Source organism: Peromyscus californicus, unplaced genomic scaffold (assembly GCF_007827085.1).
Source record: "Peromyscus californicus insignis strain IS unplaced genomic scaffold, ASM782708v3 Scaffold_16__1_contigs__length_79575227, whole genome shotgun sequence".
NCBI lineage: Eukaryota > Metazoa > Chordata > Mammalia > Rodentia > Cricetidae > Peromyscus > Peromyscus californicus.
The window spans coordinates 74,817,245-74,836,133 of NW_026294458.1; the positions used below are offsets into that span (position 1 = coordinate 74,817,245).

At 49.5% G+C, this 18,889-nt stretch overlaps 2 protein-coding genes across 5 annotated transcripts in view; both read left to right on the forward strand.

The window, feature by feature from the left end:
• Positions 1–219: 219 nt before the first annotated feature.
• Positions 220–9,529, forward strand: Cbr3 (carbonyl reductase 3). The gene is made up of 3 exons (XM_052741228.1): positions 220–3,395; positions 4,818–4,925; positions 9,042–9,529. Exons 1-3 carry the CDS (start codon positions 3,107–3,109, stop codon positions 9,476–9,478), a joined length of 834 nt encoding a protein of 277 aa, XP_052597188.1. The 5' UTR covers positions 220–3,106; the 3' UTR covers positions 9,479–9,529.
• Positions 9,530–16,056: 6,527 nt separating this feature from the next.
• Dop1b (DOP1 leucine zipper like protein B) overlaps positions 16,057–18,889 on the forward strand; it is a 114,931-nt gene continuing 112,098 nt past the window's right edge. For 2 of the 4 annotated variants that reach the window (XM_052741229.1, XM_052741232.1), the window contains exons 1-2: positions 16,059–16,198; positions 16,653–16,746. The gene's annotated coding sequence lies outside the window, so the exon portion shown is untranslated. Of the gene's footprint in view, positions 16,199–16,652; positions 16,747–18,889 lie in introns of all 4 variants that reach the window. The other 2 variants (XR_008218928.1, XM_052741230.1) reach the window with 2 other exon arrangements.

Sequence of the window (18,889 nt, forward strand, 5' to 3'; positions counted from 1 at the left end):
GTCTGCAGAGTGAGTTCCAGGACAGCCAGGCTGTTAAGAAACTCTGTCTCAAAAAACAAAAAAAAAAAATAAATAATAAATAAATGAATAAATAGAACCCATAGTTCTCATCCTAAAAGGAGTAAGAGACAGTGTAGCAGGCTTTTTTGGACTGCCAGCCCCCAAATCATGACACAGAGACTTACTATTACTTATAATTTTTTAAAAAGCTCAGCCTATAGCTTAGACTTGTCCCACTAGCTCTTATAACTTAAATTAACCCATTTCTATTAATCTACTTGTTGCCATGTGAGTCAAGACTTTTACCTCTCCTCCTGTATGTCTTACTCCCTCTGTGTTCAGGCTGGCTACTATGCCTATCTTCTTCCCTGAGACCTCTCTGTGTCTCCCCCCACCCCCAAGTCCCACCCACCTAACCTCTCTCTGTCTAGCTATTGGCCATTGAGCTCTTTATTAGACCAATCAGGTGCCTTAGGCAGGCAAGGTGAACCAGATGCAACACATCTTTACATAATTGAACACACATCCTTACATCATTAAACAAATGTAACACATCTTTACATAGTTAAAATAATTTCCATAACAAAACAGTTTATCCTTAAGGAATTGAGGGACCATGGCTTGGGAACACAGGTTTAGGTTATCCCAAGTTCCCTGTTCCAACTCGGAAGCAGTTTCATGAAGGTTTTTACAGTTTTACAGAACAAAGAAAGTCATAAATCAAGACAACTTTAAAATACATTGGTGGGTACACCAGAGAGGTGGGTTGCAAAGAGATGGAGGAGCTATGCTATAGGCCCAGGAGGCTGTCTGAGAGCATCCTTAGCTCCTGGATTGGTGGAAGCCAGTGTTCTGCTGAGTTAATAGCTCCTAAGAGGTCTTTATTTATCATCACTGGAGTTCTGTTCAGGGAAGACACAGCTTCTCTTCAGGAACTTGCACTCACGAGGGTGTGCTATGCAAGTGTGCTGTCACTGAACAACACTCCAAATCCCCACTGGTCTTTAGGGGAGAAAGCAGTGGAATCCCAGCACTTGAGAGGCAGAGGCAGGCGGATCCCTGTGAGTTGGAGGCCAGCCTGGTCTAAAAAGTAAGTTCCAGGACAGCCAGGGCTAAGCAGAGAAACCATGCCTCACCCCCACCCCCACCCTGAAGAAGGAAAGAAAGAGAAGGAAGGAGGAGGAAGGAAGGAAGGGAAAGAAGGAAGGAAGGAAGGAAGGAAGGAAGGAAGGAAGGGAAAGAAGGAAGGAAGGAAGGAAGGAAGGAAGGAAGGAAGGAAGGAAGGAAGGAAGGGAAAGAAGGAAGGAAGGAAGGAAGGAAGGAAGGGAAAGAAAGAAGGAAGGAAGGAAGGAAGGAAGGAAGGAAGGAAGGGAAAGAAGGAAGGAAGGAAGGAAGGAAGGAAGGAAGGAAGGAAGGAAGGAAGGAAGGGAAAGAAGGAAGGGTTTATTTTGGCTCATGGTTTGAGGGTCCTGTCTGTTGTGGGATCATAAGGACATGAGCATAAGACAGATGGTGGAACTGTCTGTAGTCAGGGAGCTGAGAGAAACAGACACTCGGGCTCATCTCATGTCCTCTCTCTCTCTCTCTTTCTCTCTCTCTCTCTCTCTCTTTTGGTTTTTCGAGACAGGGTTTCTCTGTGTAGCTTTGCACCTTTCCTGGAACTCACTTGGTAGCCCAGGCTGGCCTCGAACTCACAGAGATCCGCCTGGCTCTGCCTCCCGAGTGCTGGGATTAAAGGCGTGCACCACCACCGCCCGGCTTATGTTGTTTCTCTTTGCATGTGTATGTGTGTGTGCATGTATGTGCCACCATGTTTGTGTGGGGGGGGGGTGCCTATGAGCAGAGGCCAGAGGCTGACATCAAACGCCTGCCTCCATCCATCTCTTCCAGAGGCTGGGATTACAGACCAGCCACCCTGCCCTATGTGGATCTTGGGGATTTGAACTCTAGGCCTTATGACCTTTACCCACTGAGCCAGCTCCACAGCCTCAGCGCATCATCCCATCCTGCCCACGTTAAGGATGGGCCTTCCCACCCCTGTCAGCCTAATTGAGAAAGTCCCTCACATGCCCATTGGTCTGTCTCCTGGGTGAGTCTAGGATCTATCAAGTTAACCATCTCAGGCACACTAGGCCCCCACGGAGCTCATCTTTCTGTCCTCAGGGTTCTTTTGAAAGAGAAGGTGGAGTCGGGAACAAGAGGCCAGGGCAGTTTGACAGGCTCGGCTTGGGAAAAGCTGAATCACCGTGAGGACTTAGTTGTCCTTAAACCCCGAATCGCTAGCCAATTGCTAGGATCAACACAGACTGGGATTCCACTAAAGACAGGAGGAGGTCTAATTTCATGCCCACACTTAGGCGCGCCTGGAATTTTGCTTCTGAATTCAGAGTCTTCTTGGGAGAGGATTTGCGTCGACCTAGACCCATACTTATCCATCTATACACTCCTGTACACTTGGGTAAAGCCAACGGCCTTGGCGCTGCTGGCTCCTGTAGGTGTTCGGATTACATAAAATGGTCCTGAAAACACCAGCCTGCTCTCCCACGTGGGGGCGCGCAGAGCTCCAGTCGCGCAGAGCTCGCCCACACCTGTTAAACCTACTCCCAGGCTCTGTTCTCTAAAGCAAGCAGCCGGGAATCGGCTCTACAGTAGTTCTGTGTTCGGTAATCTCAAGTGCGAGTTTCGCAGAAGCAAGCATTTACATTTTGCAGAAAACGACGGTCTCCAGCCCACGAGCTCCAGCCCAAGAAAATTACGTAGCACTTGTTTTCCTCCTTTTGAGGTTTTTTTTTTTTTTTTTCCCAAAATAGCTGCTTCAATCCGACTGCCACAAGTCCCGCTGATCCCTTACGGTTCCTTTAGGAGCAGGTCCCTGACACGCTCTGCTGCCGAGTCGGTATCCCTACTCCGGCGGGCGTGCGGGAGGAGGCGGACCCTTCGGGAACAGATGGCCCCTCCTCGGAGGGGAGGGACCGACTCCCAGGGCCTTGTTCTCCAGCAGTCGCAGCGCCGGGTCCCAGAACTTAGCCCTGCGCCACGGTTCTGACCACGCGTGGCCCGCTGCCCAGCCGGCCCAGCAAGCCGGTGGTCCGCGTGTCCCTCCGAGATGTCGTCCTGCAGCCGCGTGGCGCTGGTGACCGGGGGTAACAAGGGCATCGGCTTCGCCATCACGCGTGACCTCTGTCGGAAGTTCTCGGGGGACGTGGTGCTCACCGCGCGGGACGAGGCGCGGGGCAAGGCTGCGGTGCAGCAGCTGCAGGCGGAGGGCCTGAGCCCGCGCTTCCACCAGCTGGACATCGATGACATGCAGAGCATCCGCGCCCTGCGCGACTTTCTGCGCAGGGAGTACGGAGGACTTAACGTGCTGGTCAACAACGCGGGCATCGCCTTTAGAAGTAGGTGCGGGGTTCCAGGAGGAGGTGCCCGGGGTTCTACGAGGGTGCTGGGCAGCGAGCGTTGGTGATCCGGGAGGGCTGCGCCATCCCCTCTGGGTGCGCCGGGCTCACACCCTGCGAGGCGGGTTCCCGGGTGCGGTGACACGGGTGCCGGCCTGCCCAGGCGCCCCACTCCACGCCCAGCCTGCCCAGTCGGTCGGCGGCCTGTGCTGGCCTGTGCGCTGCCCGAGGCCCTCCTTGGAACTTTCAGCTGCGCCTGTTTGCAAGAAAACCGGCCTCCTGGGAGTGGGCCACGCCTTGCCAAGCTCATCAGCTTTCTGTCCCACGCACGAAGGCTTTTCTCAGAAAGGGGGTTTCCAAAAGCGGTTGGAGCTTTCGCTTCGCGTGGAACAAGGGCGCATTCATGGATGCCAGGGGACATCTGCTGAGGACAGGAAATGCGTCGCCCAGACACAATTAGCGCGCGCTGGCACGAGAGTGGGTTTCCTACGGGCTTTATTGGAGCGTTTTGAGAGGCTCTAGCAAAAAGGAAGCAAACCCCGCTTCTCTCCTCCTCCTGGGAGCTAAGGTTTGTTATCAAACATGCAAGTGTGCTTTTGAAAAGCATCTTCCTTAAGGGGGGAGGGAATCAAGATCATTTACTCTAACAAATGCTCAATTAATAAAATTATCTATTTGTCACGTGCTGGGAGCAAAAACAAACAGGCCAGCTTCACTTAACAAGCTGGGAGAAGTGAGACTGACAAGGGGCGGAGACAATTATGTAGCAGAAGTCTCTGTCCTGTTGGTCCTGAGCAGCCACAGGTTTCTTGCCTGAGACCAAAGGATACCCGCCACCAGCCTGCATTGGCAAACTCAGTCCTTGGACTTTCGAGAAGGGGAAGCAAGAGTTCACCACCCCAGCAACCCTGAGCCACTGATGGAGGAGGGATTGTGAACGATGGCCCCGGAAGCTCCTGCTTCTGGAAGTGTGATCGATTCGATGTGATGCGATGCGATGCATAGGTATATCTGAGCTCCAGCTGTCCACACAGAAACTGAGGTCTTACCACCTGCCGCATCAGAGCCTGCATTTCACCCAGTCCCCAGGAACCACCTATGTATATTCAAGCCTGAGATGGGAAAGTCAAACTAGGTGTTCCTAAGGTGTGGCGTGAACACTGCTGATGAGAAACTTGGTGTGTGGACCAGAAAATTCTTACCCTATGCTCACAATAGCTTTAGAACTATTAACGTTTAATTTAAAGATTGTAAGATTGTGTGTGTGTGTGTGTGTTTGCAGATGTGAGTGTCACCATGCCCAGCAAGACTGTTCTAAATTTAGCTTACTTCTCCTTTAATTGTTATGTGATGGGATCCACCGTCTCATAAGAGTTTCAGAGAGAAATGTAATTCATTTTTTTTCTCTTATGCTTTTCAAAGTGGATGATCCAACACCCTTCGACCTTCAAGCTGAGACGACGCTGAAGACAAACTTTTTCGCCACCAGAAATGTCTGCACTGAGTTACTGCCCATAATGAAACCACATGGTAAGTCCAGCGTGGGACTGGTGTCCCTCAGGAAGCAGCCACAGATCCCTCAGGAATCACCTACAGGAATCACCAGCGCTGTTATTTGTTCCTGAGTTGGGGATAGAGAACTGCCTTATTTTCTCAAAGTGTCTGGCTTCTCGATGGAGCCTTTAAGCTGTGGTTGTCAGAACTTGGTGGGACAGATCATGAGCTCAACCCTCCGACACGAGATGTAGCCTGTCCCCAAAGGTCTGTGATGTCTGAGAGTCCTACCCTGATGTTGCAAGGATGAGCCTACCCCTTTCTTCTTTTGTAAAATTTCAGAAAACTTATGTGAACGTTTTTATTCTAGATGTTGTAAACTGACTGAGAGAATCCAAAAGAAATGCTCTTTGATGGGAAACTCCCTACCTCCAGCCTGTGAGGGTTCAATAGATTATTAATTTTCCCTCTAATATTTATACCAGTACTGGTGACGTACACATGAGGACCATCTCATTCACAGATCCTGGAGCTGAGTTGGGATACAGAGATTAATTAACATTAATTAATTAAGCGTGGGAAATGGGCAGCTGTGCTGGGGGGGCAGAACACTTCTCTGAGGATTTTCTTTTGCCAAGATTAGCTGTGATACTGAGGGCAAACCCTGTGGCTATTGTTTTTTAAGTGTAATTTTCAGAGCTAGAGAAATGGTTCAGCAGTTAAGAATACTTGTTCTTGCAGAAGACGTGGGTTCTGTTCCCATCACCCACATAGCTCACAGCCATCAGTAACTAGTTCCAGAGGATCCAACACCCTCTTCTGACTTCCTTGGGCACAAGGCATGCATTTGGTGCACATACGTACTGCAGACAAAACACTCATACATACACATAAGTAAATCTAAAACATTTTGAATGAGAATTAACTCAAGATACAAGAATTTTTCTTTCTCTGTTTTTGTTTGTTTGGTTGGTTTGGTGGTGGTTGTTGTGTTGAAACAGGATTTCACTCTACAGTCTTGTCTATCCTTGAATTTGCTGTGTAGACCAGGCTGGCCTTGAACTTCTGATGCCCCCTCCTACCTTTGCTTCCTGAATGCTAGGATTCTAGGGGTGCACCACCACATCAGTTTAGCTGTAAGAAATTTTCAATCTGAAAAGTGTGATAAGAGATGAACTTGAATTCCTGCCCACCCACCTGTTCACTCCCAACCTGCAAGGATCATAGAAAGTCTACAGGAACTCCATACCTGCAGTCCCCAAACTCAGGAGCCTGAGATTCTAGAGGTCAACACGACCTACACCATCTGATCAAATACAATTCATTCTACTGAAATAAGAATTATAGCATCAGCCAGGCAGTGGTGGTGCTCACCTTTAATCCTAGCACTCAGGAGGCAGAGGCAGGTGGATCTCTGAGAGTTTGAGGCCAGCCTGGTCTACAGAGTGAGTTCATGGACAGCCAAGGCTATAAAGAAACCCTTTCTTGAAAAAAAATTATATATATACATGTATATATATATACACATAGCATCAAATGTGAACCAGGCTATTTTGAAAGACAAAGGAAAGTCCTGTGGAGAGTGGGGTTTGGGGTTAACCCAGGGTGTAAGAACAAGAGGAACCATGTATTAATTAAGTTGGTGATTTCCTTCCCAAAGAGAAATCTGACTTATAGTATAGAAAGAATATTTGACTTTGCTAAAGGTATGGTCACTGAGGGACACAGTACTAACCATCACGGCCTCTTACTTTCTATCTAGCTTTTAGCACATTACTTTTAAGAAATATGGGTCTTGCTTACTTGCGCAAGACAAAAATAATAACTGAAGCAACAATTAAGCCACGAGAGGGAGCTACTTGCCTGTTCTCTCTAAAAAGAGGCGGGCAGTGTTTCTGGATGCATGGAGACACACACACCCCCCATCTGGTTATGAGGCTGACCTTTAATCAACCCCAGCGCCTCCCACACATGTACCCTCAGATCAAAGAGGACACCAGACAACTCCCCATCGTAAGGATCAGAATTCCTCGAAGGCGTCCAGCAGCTCCGACAATTATTGTTTACTTTCTTCTTTGCCCTCCCTCCCTCCCTTCTGGGTAGACTCTGCAGACCTGAAACTGTTTAGCTGGCCTTGAACTCATAGCAGTCCTCCTGCCTCAGCCCCCTACGTGCTGGAATTATATTATGAACCCAAATGCCTCTTTAGTAGCTGTGAATTTTTGTCAACGTGAATGTCAATTCATGTTCATGAATTGGTTACTTAGCATGTTATGGTTAACTTAGATTAATGAAGTCAGAACCAGGGTGGGGAACAGGCCTCCCTCCTATGTAGATGTGGTCATCACTAGGCTGGTCACCCCCAGGCGTGGCCCGATTCTGGTTTAGGCACTTGGAGCTCAGGGATGCCTTCAGCCCTAGCCAACCATGCAAATTTAGGGAACTGAGGAGGTTAATCCCGAAGGAGAAGGGCAGGGCCCCTTGGGATGCAGGTGGTGAGGAGGTGGAGTATGTGTGTCGAAGGAAGAGGGGTTTTTATAGAGCTGCCTGGTGATTCTGTCACCTGACGTGATGACTTGGGACTAGAAATAGTAGCTGGGTCTGGACTGGGGGAGGGGGAGAGTTGGGGAGGAATAGGGGGGGGGTAATAGGTGAAGCTTTCCTGTTATGACAGCTGCTTAAAAAACAAAACCACAGTGGCAGCTAAAGGGTGTCTGCTCTACCTGGATGGGGGGCATCGCTCTGAACAAAGGAAGAGGCAGGTAGCTGACACTGGAGGGACTGAGGATTCCAATTTGCATAGGGCATCCCATCCTGATTGAGCAAGTTGTCAGGAGGCTGGCCCTGGCCTGTGAGTAGGATGTGCTTGCCTGGGGTGGTTTCTTTAACTTTGGGGCTGTGGGTGGTCCCACATATGCTCCTGTGTCTTTGCTGTGAAAAACATAAAACAGATGTGATCCCAAGGACTCCTTCCCTGATTCAGTATTTTAGTTCCCTTTTGGGTGGTCCTCAGCTGCTACAGATCTCCTACAGACCTAACATACCATCATCTTTAAAGCAAGGCCGCTTAAACCTTTTCCATCCGTGACCTTTTTACTCTGAGGGAAATTTAATGCAACACCAGGAATATGAAATAGATATATAAGCCAACATTTTCTGATAATGAACCATCAAGACATTTATTTTTAAAACAATTCATTTAGAGTTGGGGATGTGGCTCAGTTGGTAGAGTGCTTTCTTAGCATGCGCAAGGTCCTAGGTTCAATTCCTAGTAATGTATACACTGGGTATGGTGGCATATGCCTGTATTCCAGAGGTGGAGGCAGGGGGATCTGGCCTAACTCTAATGTCTAACCCTAACCCTCAGCTATTTAAGGAGAGTTTGAAGCCAACCTAAGCTAATGAAAGACTATGGGGAGGTGGGGGCAGATATGAAGCCGGGTGGTGGTAGTGCACGTCTTTAATCCCAGTGCTCTGGAGGCAGAGGCAGGTGGATCTCTGTGAGTTCAAGGCCAACTTGGTCTAGAGATTGAGTTCCAGGACAGCCAAGGCAACACAGAGAAGACTTGTCTCAAAAAGAAAACACACACACACACACACACACACACACACACACACACACACACACACACACACACAGAGTTTTACCATTTAAGATTAAGGCCAATTTGCATACTAATGAGATGCATGTACTTCTTTATTTACACAGAAGTTTTGATCTTAGTTGAACATTTGATGCTGTAGGATGCAGCATATCTTCAACATTTCCCAAAGTCAATCGGTATTTTGATTTTATAACCATTAGTGCCAAGAACACCTCTTCACATCGATACATAATACAAAATGACGGAAGTATGTTGGGGCCCTTTCAAAGGCAGTTGGAATTTTATGCATTTTACTAATTTTTATGAACTTAAATCAGCAACAGTAGAATAGAATTTCTGTGGAAGGAAAGCCTGGTGGCCAGTGGTAGAGATGTGTCTGTCCCCTTGGAATACACACACACACACACACACACACACACACACACACACACACACACACACAGGTGCATGGACTGTATGTCTTCTAGACTTGCTTTCTATCTTTATTTTTTGTTTAATTTATTTGGGGTGTCCACTCATGCATGTACATACATGTTGTCTGTTGCAGGGAGAGTAGTGAACCTCAGCAGTCTGCAGGGGTCCCGGGCCCTTGAGAACTGCAGTGAGGAGCTTCAGGAAAGGTTCCGGTGTGACACACTCACCGAGGGGGACTTGGTCGACCTCATGAAGAAGTTTGTGGAGGACACAAAAAATGAGGTCCACGAGAGGGAAGGCTGGCCGGACTCGGCCTACGGGGTGTCCAAGCTGGGGGTGACAGTCCTTTCAAGAATCCTGGCCCGGCAGCTGGATGAAAAGAGGAAAGCAGACAGGATTCTGCTGAATGCCTGCTGCCCGGGATGGGTGAAGACCGACATGGCGAGGGACCAGGGCACCAGGACCGTGGAGGAGGGCGCTGAAACCCCTGTCTACTTGGCCCTCCTGCCTCCAGATGCCACGGAGCCTCAGGGCCAGCTAGTCCGTGACAAAGTCGTGCAAACATGGTGACCGTCTGCTCTGGGACTTAGGGGTTTAATAAACGCTGGGGAGAGAGATGAATGGAGGCTGATGTGCTTCGATTCTCTTTGCACGCTGAGAAGGAAGGTCCGTTCATACCTGTGTGGTTCCACAATCTAAATCTGAACAATTTGCTCTGTCCAAACTCTTTGGCCCTTGACTTTTTTCATCCAGTCACTTGTGCCTGCTTTGTTTTTCAAATTTAAAAAAGGGGGGGTGTGTGTTTTATTTTATGTATATATGCAAGTGTGTGTGTGTGTGTGTGTGTGTGCATGCCTGGTGCCCATAGAGGCCTGAAGAGGGTGTTGGATCCCCTGGAACTGGAGTTACTGGAGTTACAGGTGCTTGTGAAGGATCCCTTCAAGAGCAACAAGCACTCTTAACAACCAAGCCATCTCTCCAGCCCCTCAGCCTGCTCTTATTTCACTGACTAACTCCAACATCCATTCAGCCAGGCTGTAGCTCCTACAACATTAATGGTCTCAGCGAGCTTCTGAGGAGCTTCCACAGCCCAGGGTCCCCCTGCAGCCAGCCTCCAGGGTCCTGCTGCTGCTGGGAACTTAGCAAGGAAGCTCCCAACTTTACAGGCTCTGCTTAAACACAGGAAGTGAAGTCACCTGCCTCTTTTCTGTTTCTGCTTCCTCTCCAGCCAATCCCAGCTTCCAGGGTGGAGCTGTGAGGCTTAGGAGACCCTTGTCAGCTGCAGCACACAGGAGAACACTGGTTGGATGTGCTGCCCCTCCTCTGGGTCCTCATGGTTGAGTGACAAGTGTAGGTGACTTGATCTCCATCTAATAAAAGCAGGACTGGTTGAACTGGCTTAGGGCTAGAGCTGTGAATGGCCACACCCCAACCATGTGGTTAACCATGTGCTCAGAGTCTCAGACCCAGGCAGGCCATAGAAAGTGGGAAAAAAAAACAGGTCAACCCTCAAGAGGAGCATTTACAAAGTGGCGTGGGGACTAGTCCCCTTCCCAAGATGGCTCTTCCCTTGCCTGAGAGTTCCTGAGAGCATGGGCATCCAGGAGATGCTGCGAGATACTCTCATGTGCTTAGAGAAAATGATAATCAGGCTTACTTAGAACCCAAAGGAGAGCAAAATCACAACCTAAAGACGCACCATTTACTAACTAGCCTGTGTGTCATGCTGGTGTTTCCCAACATGGCTCTGTGTGACCAGCATGGTAAGGCGGCGTTGTTGATGACGCTGTCATTTTGCTTTTTGTTCCTTCGGGTTTTTTTTTTTTTTTTTTTTTTGAGGGGTAGGGTGTAGCATACAAAAAAGGAAGTGTCATGGTGACATTGTGCATATATATACCATATTTTGTTCTTTATTATCTGTGTTTATTACTGTGGATGTATGTTTGTGTGTGTGTTAATGCCATGTTACGAGTAAGTCATGACATCTGCATGCCACAGTATGTGTATGGAGGCCAGAGGACAACTTTCAAGAATTGGTTCTCTCCACCGTGGTTGCCAGGGATCTGAGGTCTTCAGGTTTGTATGACAAGTGCTCTTACCTTCTGAGTCATCTTGCCAGCCCAATTTTGGGAGTTTTTTTTAAGATGGGGACTGTAAACAGAGACTTTTTTCTGTCCCGCCTGGTCCCGGGCCACAGCCGTTTTCAAATAATCACTTACAGGCTTATATTAGTTACAAATGTTTGGCCAACGGCTCAGGCTTATTACCAGCTAGCTCTTACATTTAAGTTAACCCATTTCTATTAATCTTTGTATCGCAAAGTGGCCCGTGGCCTACCAGTGCTCTGGCATCTTGCTCCTTTGGCGTCTGCCGAGTCTCTCCTGACTCCACCCTTCCTCATCTCCGTCTTCAGTTTGAATGTCCCACCTAACCTTATTCTGCCTCTCCACTGGCCAAACAGCTTTATCAACCAATGAGAGCAACACATATTCACAGCGTACAGAAAGACCTCCCACAGCAGGGGACTTGCTCTGTAGTCCAGGCCTAGAGCCATGTAGCCCAAACTTGTATCAGAGCCCTGCTCCAGCCTCTCGAGTGTGATGATTACAGGTGTGAGCTACCATACCCTGCATTTACTCTGTTTTCAAGTGAAGGTATAAAATCTTAGAGACCTTAATTCACTTGTCCTGGACCACACAGCTGTGGAAAACAAGGTATATCCAGGACTGCCTGAATCAAGTCCTTCGGTACCTGACACTGGGCCCATCTGGTTTCTATTAGAAGCCATGGTGTGGTGGTTTGAAAGAAAATGGCCCCCATAGAGAGTGGCACTATTAGGAGGTGTAGCTTTGTTGCAGTATGTGTGGTCTTTTTGGAGGAAGTGTGTCACTGTGGAAGCAGGCTTTCAGATCTCATATATGCTCATGCCATACCCAGTGTCTCAGTTCACTTCCTGTTGTCTTTGAATCAAGATGTAGGACTCTCAACTCCCGCTCCAGCATGTCTGCCTGCACGCCAAAATGTCCCACCATGATGATAATTTACTAAACCTCTGAAACTGTAAGTGGTCACCTCAAATGTTTTCCTTTATAAGAGTTGCTGTGGTCATGGTGTCTCTTCACAGCAATAGAAACCCTAAGACACATGGGTAACTCTGTTGATATAAAACTTAAGGGAGATTTCGGGGTCTCTGTGACCTTCACTGGCTGTAGAGAGACAAGCCACAGGAATTTATCTCAATACTCAATAGCCAGGTTCAAACCTCTGGTGTTTTGACCCTGAATGCTTAATTTTAGGCATATTTAAGCACAGCACAATTTTGTGAAAATTATTCTGGTAATAATTAACGCAATCCCATATGTAGAACAAATCATACATAAATCTCCTTGAGGAACAAAGTAAGCTAAATGCGGATCAGATGTGACTACACTGAAAAACCCATAAAGATAGGTTCTATAGAATGACTGAGAAAAACAAAATTACCATAAGGGTCTGGGGGGCGTGTCCTGAGCTGGAGAAGTCTCTATCCACACAGACAGAGCAAAGGCTGGAAAGCAGGTCCGATTTAGCTTTCTGGGCAGATGACAGATATTAGGTTCCTTCCTAACAGGAACTGAATCCAGAGGTTGCACATGGTAGGTAAGTAGTCCACTATTGAGCTCCATCCTCTGCCTCGATTATTTTTGTTTTTGTTTGTTTTTTTTGTTTGTTTGTTTAAGACAGTATCCTGTTTTGCTACTTGTGGTTGTGATGAACACTAACCAACACCAACTTGGAGGAGGAGAGGACTAATTTGCTTACAGATTACAGCCCATCACTGGCAAAGCTGTGGTGGTGTGGATGAGAATGGTCCCCTTATATAGGCTTATATATTTGAATACTTGGTCCCCAGTTGGTGGAACTGTTTGGGAAAGAGTAGGTGTGCATTGAGGTTTCAAAAGCCCACACCATTCCATTTCCTCCCTGCGCCCCGCCTCCTGTGCTGGTAGATTGGACGTAAGCTCATCTACTGCTCCAGCGCCATGCCTGCCCGCCTACCCACCTGTCACCATGCTCTCTGAGGTGACCAACTCGAAACCTCTCACACCGTGAGCCCCCCAGTTAAATACTTTTTTATAAATTGTCTTGGTCATGATGTCAAGTTGCAACAACTGGAAAGTAACTAAGACAGAAGCCGAGGCAGGAACTCAAGCAGGGCAGAAAACTGGAGGCAGGAACTGAAGAAAAGATCCTGAAGGAACGATGCTTATTGGGCTTGCCCCCATGGCTTGCTCAGTCTGCTTTTTTATTTTACCTGCTCCGATGTGGCTTCCCCCACAGCGAGCTGGGCCGCCCACATCAATCATTAACACCTTACAGATGTGCCCACAGGTCAGTCTAATGGAGGCAATTCCTCAATTGAGGCAGGGGCAGGTGGATCTCTGTGAATTCAAGGCCAGCCTGATCTACAGAGCGAGTTCCAGACCAGCCAGGCCTACACAGAGAAACCTTGCCTCAAAAAACCAAGAAAAAAAAGAAAAAAGAAAGAAAAGAAAAGAGAAAACCACTGCCGATTGTCTCCCTGCTTTGTACAACTTCTAAGACGAGAGTTCATCAAACCTTCGCTAGGAAGTTAATTTTCCTGAAATCAACATTTCCCTGTTAAATTGGCTCAAGTCTTTGCTTTTCCACTCCTTCCATTTTAAGACCACTCCTAGAACCCGTCACTAGAAGACCAGGGCCTTGTATCCAGCTGTTCACAACCCAGCCCTCCACTCCCCCATTCCCCCTTTTTTTCTTTTTTCTTTCTTTTTTTTTTTTTTTTTTTTTTTGCGGTTTCTCAAGACTGGGTTTCTCTGTGTAGTTTTGGTTCCTTTCCTGGCTGGATCTTGCTCTGTAGACCAGGCTGGCCTCGAACTCACAGAGATCCAGCTGGCTCTGCCTCCCGAGTGCTGGGATTAAAGGTGTGTGCCACCACCACCCAGCAACCCAGCCTTCTTTTTTTTTTTTTTTTTTCTCTTCATGTGCATTGGTGTTTTGCCTTCATGGATCTCTGTGTGAGGTTGTCAGATCTTCTCAAACTGGAGTTACAGACAGTTGTGAGCTGTCACGTGGATGCTGGGAACCGAACCCAAGTCCTCTGGAAGAGCAGCCAGTGCTCTTGACCACTGAGCCATCCCTCCAGACCCATTTTTTTTTCCCCCCAGCATCCCAGATTTAACCATTAACATAACTCTTCCTATTTGGGGTTATCATTTGGGCTTTGCTTTTGTGGATTTTTTTTTTTTTTAAATATTTATTTATTTATTATGTATACAGTGTTCCGTCTGCATATACACCTGCAGGTCAGAAGAGGGCACCAAATCTCATTATGGATGGTTGTGAGCCACCATGTGGTTGCTGGGAATTGAACTCATGACCTCTGGAAGAGCAGCCAGTGCTCTTAACCTCTGAGCCATCTCTCCAGCCCCGGATTTTTTTTTTTTTAACATTTGTTTGTGTGAGATGTGTATGTCCGTACCTGTACTACATTGTAAGTGTATGTGAGAAGGCAGTTTTTATGAGTTGGTTTTCTTCTGGGATCAAACTCAGTCTTAGCAGCAAACGCCTTTACCCGCTTAGCCCACCTGGATACAGCTATTTTGGAATATGATACAAACTACATATATTTCTCCCAGAAATGTGTACCTATATTCACTGAACATTATAAACGATTACTAAATGGATTTGGATGGCGTCTTAGTTACTATCGCTGTGATGAAACACCACGACCAAAAGCAACTTGGGAAGGACAGGGTTTATTTGGCTTACACTTCCACAGCACTGTTTATCACTGAGGGAAGTCGGGACAAGAACTCCCAACAGGACAGGAACCTGGAGGCAGAAACTGACACAGAGGCCACAGAGGGGAGGTGCTTACCGGCTTCTCATGGCTTGCTCAGTTGTTTTCTTAAAGAACCCAGGACCACCCGCCCAGAGCTGACCCCACCCACAATAGGCTGGGCCCTCCCCCATCAATCACTAATTGAGAAAAGGCCGTACAGCTGGATCTGATGGAGGCATTTTCTCAATTGAGGGTCCCTCCTTTCAGATGACTCTGGCTTGTGTCAAGTTGACATGAAACTGGCCAGCACAGATGACTCCTTCTAAACTTTCATGGACTGCCTAGCCCCAGAGCAGCTCTAAAACCGAGGGACTCTGACGGGTGAAAAGAAGAGGCCACCACTGAAATGACAACCTTAGACGGTAGGCAGCGCTGTTTCAGCTGCCTGGGAGCTGCGGCTGGAGTGATCCAGACAGGGTCAATGTCAGGGTGAGCCCTGCGACCTCCCAGACCCCACCACTCTTCTTGATCCGTAGCTGTCAGGCCCATCCGGTTGGGTGAACCCGGAGATATGAACGTTCGAGGATGCAGAGACACCCTAACCCGGAGTCCCCCAGCCTTCCGCTCCTGGAGCTTGGGATTCTTCCTGCCTCCTCCCCGCGGTGGAGGATGTGGGTGTGGCCCTGACGCAAAGCCTGGGAACAGCCCTCCGTGGGACAAAGAAGCAGGGGCGGACGGCTCTGGGCAGGCCCTGACTGACGTCCTCCGTCCTTTGGTCGTGTCAGGAAAGCCCAGGGCTACCTGCCCATCCGTGGGAGGCTTGCAGGGCTGCATCGCGAGGCCACGCCCACCACGGGCAGCCCTGGGCCGCTTGGACGCTTAGTCTAGACCTCGCCCACACCGGCCTCTGACCCCAAGGCCCCGCCCTCAGAGGCCCCACCCACCAGCCGTCAAGCGGGGGTCTCTAGGCGCCCCCAGAGCCCCGCCTTGAGACGCGAGGCCCCGCCCACCCTGCCCAACCTCCTCTCACCCCGCCGCCTTGTCTCCGCCCTATGTGGTCAGGGCCCGGCCCCATCCTGCATAGGCCACACCCACCCGCCACCAAGGCCCCGCCCACGCGGCTAGATTCCCGCCCACGAGGGGAGAGGCACCCCCATCAGGTCGAGGCCCCGCCCCTCCGACCCCGCTCATGCGCCAAGGTCACGGCTCCGCTCACCATGGTCCCCGCCCAGTCACCCCGAGGACCCCGCCCCTCGCCGAGGGCCTGCCTCCAGGTCCCGCCCCGTCCCGAGGCCCCGCCCCGCCCCCGAGACCCCGCCTTCCGGCCCCACCCCCAGCCGCCTGGTCCCCCCCACACACCCCGGGAGTGGCGACGGAGGCTGGGCTGAGGTGCTGCGCTTCCTCCGCTCGCAGCCGTATCTCAGAGCCGCTGTCTCCCGCAGCCGACAGGCTCGCCACACGCCCGCCGCCGAGGTCCCCGGCCGCCGGTAAGTCTCGTCCCCGCCCGCGGGCCCGGGAGCGGCGGATGCGCAGGGCTCGGGCGGCGGCGCGTCTGCTGCACTGCGGGTACGGCCGCGCGTGGGTGTGGGCTTCAGCCCCGGCCTTCCGCGCCTCGGCAGGGTCCCTGCGAGCAGGTGGAGGTCGGACGGCCACCCGTCTCCGCCTCGCCGGCCCAGGGCGGTTCTAGAAGGTCAGCCTGGGTCGGGCAGGGCTTCCCGGTTCCCCGATGGGGTCCCAGCTTCCGTGCTGCGGGTGCACCAGCCAGCCTGGCTCTGCGCCGGAGGATTAGCCGCGGCCGCCGAGGAGGTTCTCACCCGGTGACAGCAGCCTCCCTCTCGGGAGACCTGTCTAGGGTTGTTTGTTGAGGACACCCCACATTTAAAAGCTGTTGCTGTGAGGTGTCAGGTGTCTGCTTTTTTTTTTTTCCTTTTTTTTTTCTAGTGCCATTTGATCTCGCTCTGAAAGAACGAAGTCAAAACTGGGCCAGTTGGTGAAGAGGGTTGATGTGCTGTAGACGCAGGGACATCATCGACAGGTAAATGGGAAGGCTGCTTGCTGGTTCTCGGTTTTTACCGTGTTCATCCGACTCCTTCCTTGTGAGCGTATTTACAATCGACTTCCGGATCTAGCAGATGGTTTGGGGTTTTCGTTTGAGCTACGAAATTAGGAATGGGTAATGTGAGAGAGCTCCTCTGATGCTTTCTGTTGTGAGGTTAATGACTCGGGTGCGTACACCTGTTCCTCTGTGTATAGACGTAGCACATATATTTTATATATATAATATAGCTTACTTAGCACTATCAGTTTACCGAACTGCTGCATCTCACCAAGGTGTCCAGCGTAGCTGCACGATAGAGGTTGACCTGGTCATTCTTTGCACTGGTATAACAGAGATTCCCGCTGAACTGAGCCCTGAATCCTACGTATACCACTAATTCCTAATATTCCCATCATTCGGCTGGCATGTCCCTCATGGAACTCCAGTGTGTTTCATAAGTGAGAGGTGTATTGAGCAGACACAGACGCTGTGTAGTTTTGTAATTCCCCATGCCCCATGTTTTGAAGGTGTTTCAACAGCTTGCATGAATAACTTCCAAGCTTCTTAGCCATACTGTTATTGCCAGCTAGCACTTTCTTCCAGCATCAGACCATAACAGAGAACTGCACCTGCGGCCTTCATCCCTGGCTGAGAGCCTCCTTGCCGGGAGCAGCCAGGCACCCATGTCCTGAACACTGATCTTATCAGTGGTGGCTCTCTTCCTGGTAACACAAGAGTCCACACCTGTGGACCTTGAGGACACGTCTGTTGATGGTTGGACTTCCTCTTCTCTTTCTTTTTCTTGTCTGACTGTGTGTGTGTGTGTGTGTGTGTGTGTGTGTGTGTGTGTGTGTGTATGTATATGTGTGTGTTGGGGGCAAACGTGTGGGTTTCATTTCTCAGGAAGGCCATCCATTTTATTTTGAGGCAAAGTCTCTCCTTAAGCCTGGAGCTCAGGTTGTGTTGGGCTTCTGGACAGAGAGCTCCGGTGCCTGGATCACAAGAGTGTGCCCCACCATATCTGGGGGTGGAATTCAGATCCTCAGCGCTTTCCTGACTCCAGCCCACCCTTGGTCACCGTATGCCAAATTCACCTGCAACTATTTAAGTAATTCCTCTGTTAGTCCTGCTCAAGTTTCTTTCCCTGATTCTGGGACACTTAATAAGAAAGCTGTACATAGGGTATTTCAGGACTGAAGTTACGTTGGAGTTCAGACTGGAAATTCCTTAGATTAAAAAAAGGGGGGGTGCTCAGCTATAGGAACTTCATAGACTTGATTTGGTAAAATAAGCCGCTGCCTCAGTTCAGCACCTTTTCACTCTGATTTCACCAAGTGTGAGCTTGTTATTTCAGAAAAGGCTTACAGGTCCTCCTGAGAGTGGATTTTGCGGATTCGTTTGCGTAGTGCAGCGCAGAGGCTTTGTGGTAGGATGAGTCTGTCTTGGAACGTGCTCTGTGTGGTGTGAAGGGACCAGAGAGGGGTGCCTTGGAGACTGGCGTTAGTGTAGGGAGTGTTCACTTACGCTGCTGCAGGAGGATTCTGGGAGTGCTGTGTGAGAACATGGGACGGGGAGAATGAGAGTGGGTGGGAGACTCTGGACACCTGCAGGGGCCAGGGGGCTTGCACCTCGGGACAGAGGGACAAGGCAGAGCCAGCAGGATTTGGGTTGAGTGTGGCAGGCCAAGAGAAGGAAGAGTCTAGAGCAACATGTCTGGCCCACAGAGGGGGCACCTTCTATAGAATGGGAAGATGAGGGAAGAGTGTGCTGAGTGGATGGAATTCAGTTTAGGTTAGCTTAAAAAAAGTGTTAATTTGGGTATAATTTACAGACTGCAAAATTGGCCAAGTGTATAATTCAGCGATTTTCAGTAGATTTACAGAGTTGAGTAGCGATCGCCATAACCACATTTCAGTGACCTCAAATGACCCTATCTTTGTCTGTTTCTGGTCTGCCCCAGGCAACCACTAACATGCTGACATCAGGAGAGACTTGCACACCTTGGGTATTTCATACAAATGAAGTCATACAATATATGATCTTGCTTGGCTGACCGTTTCCACTAAGCTTATGCTTTCTTTCTCTTCCCTGCACCCCGCAGCATCTCATGTCCCCCTTCCCCAGACTACCTATGTCTGTC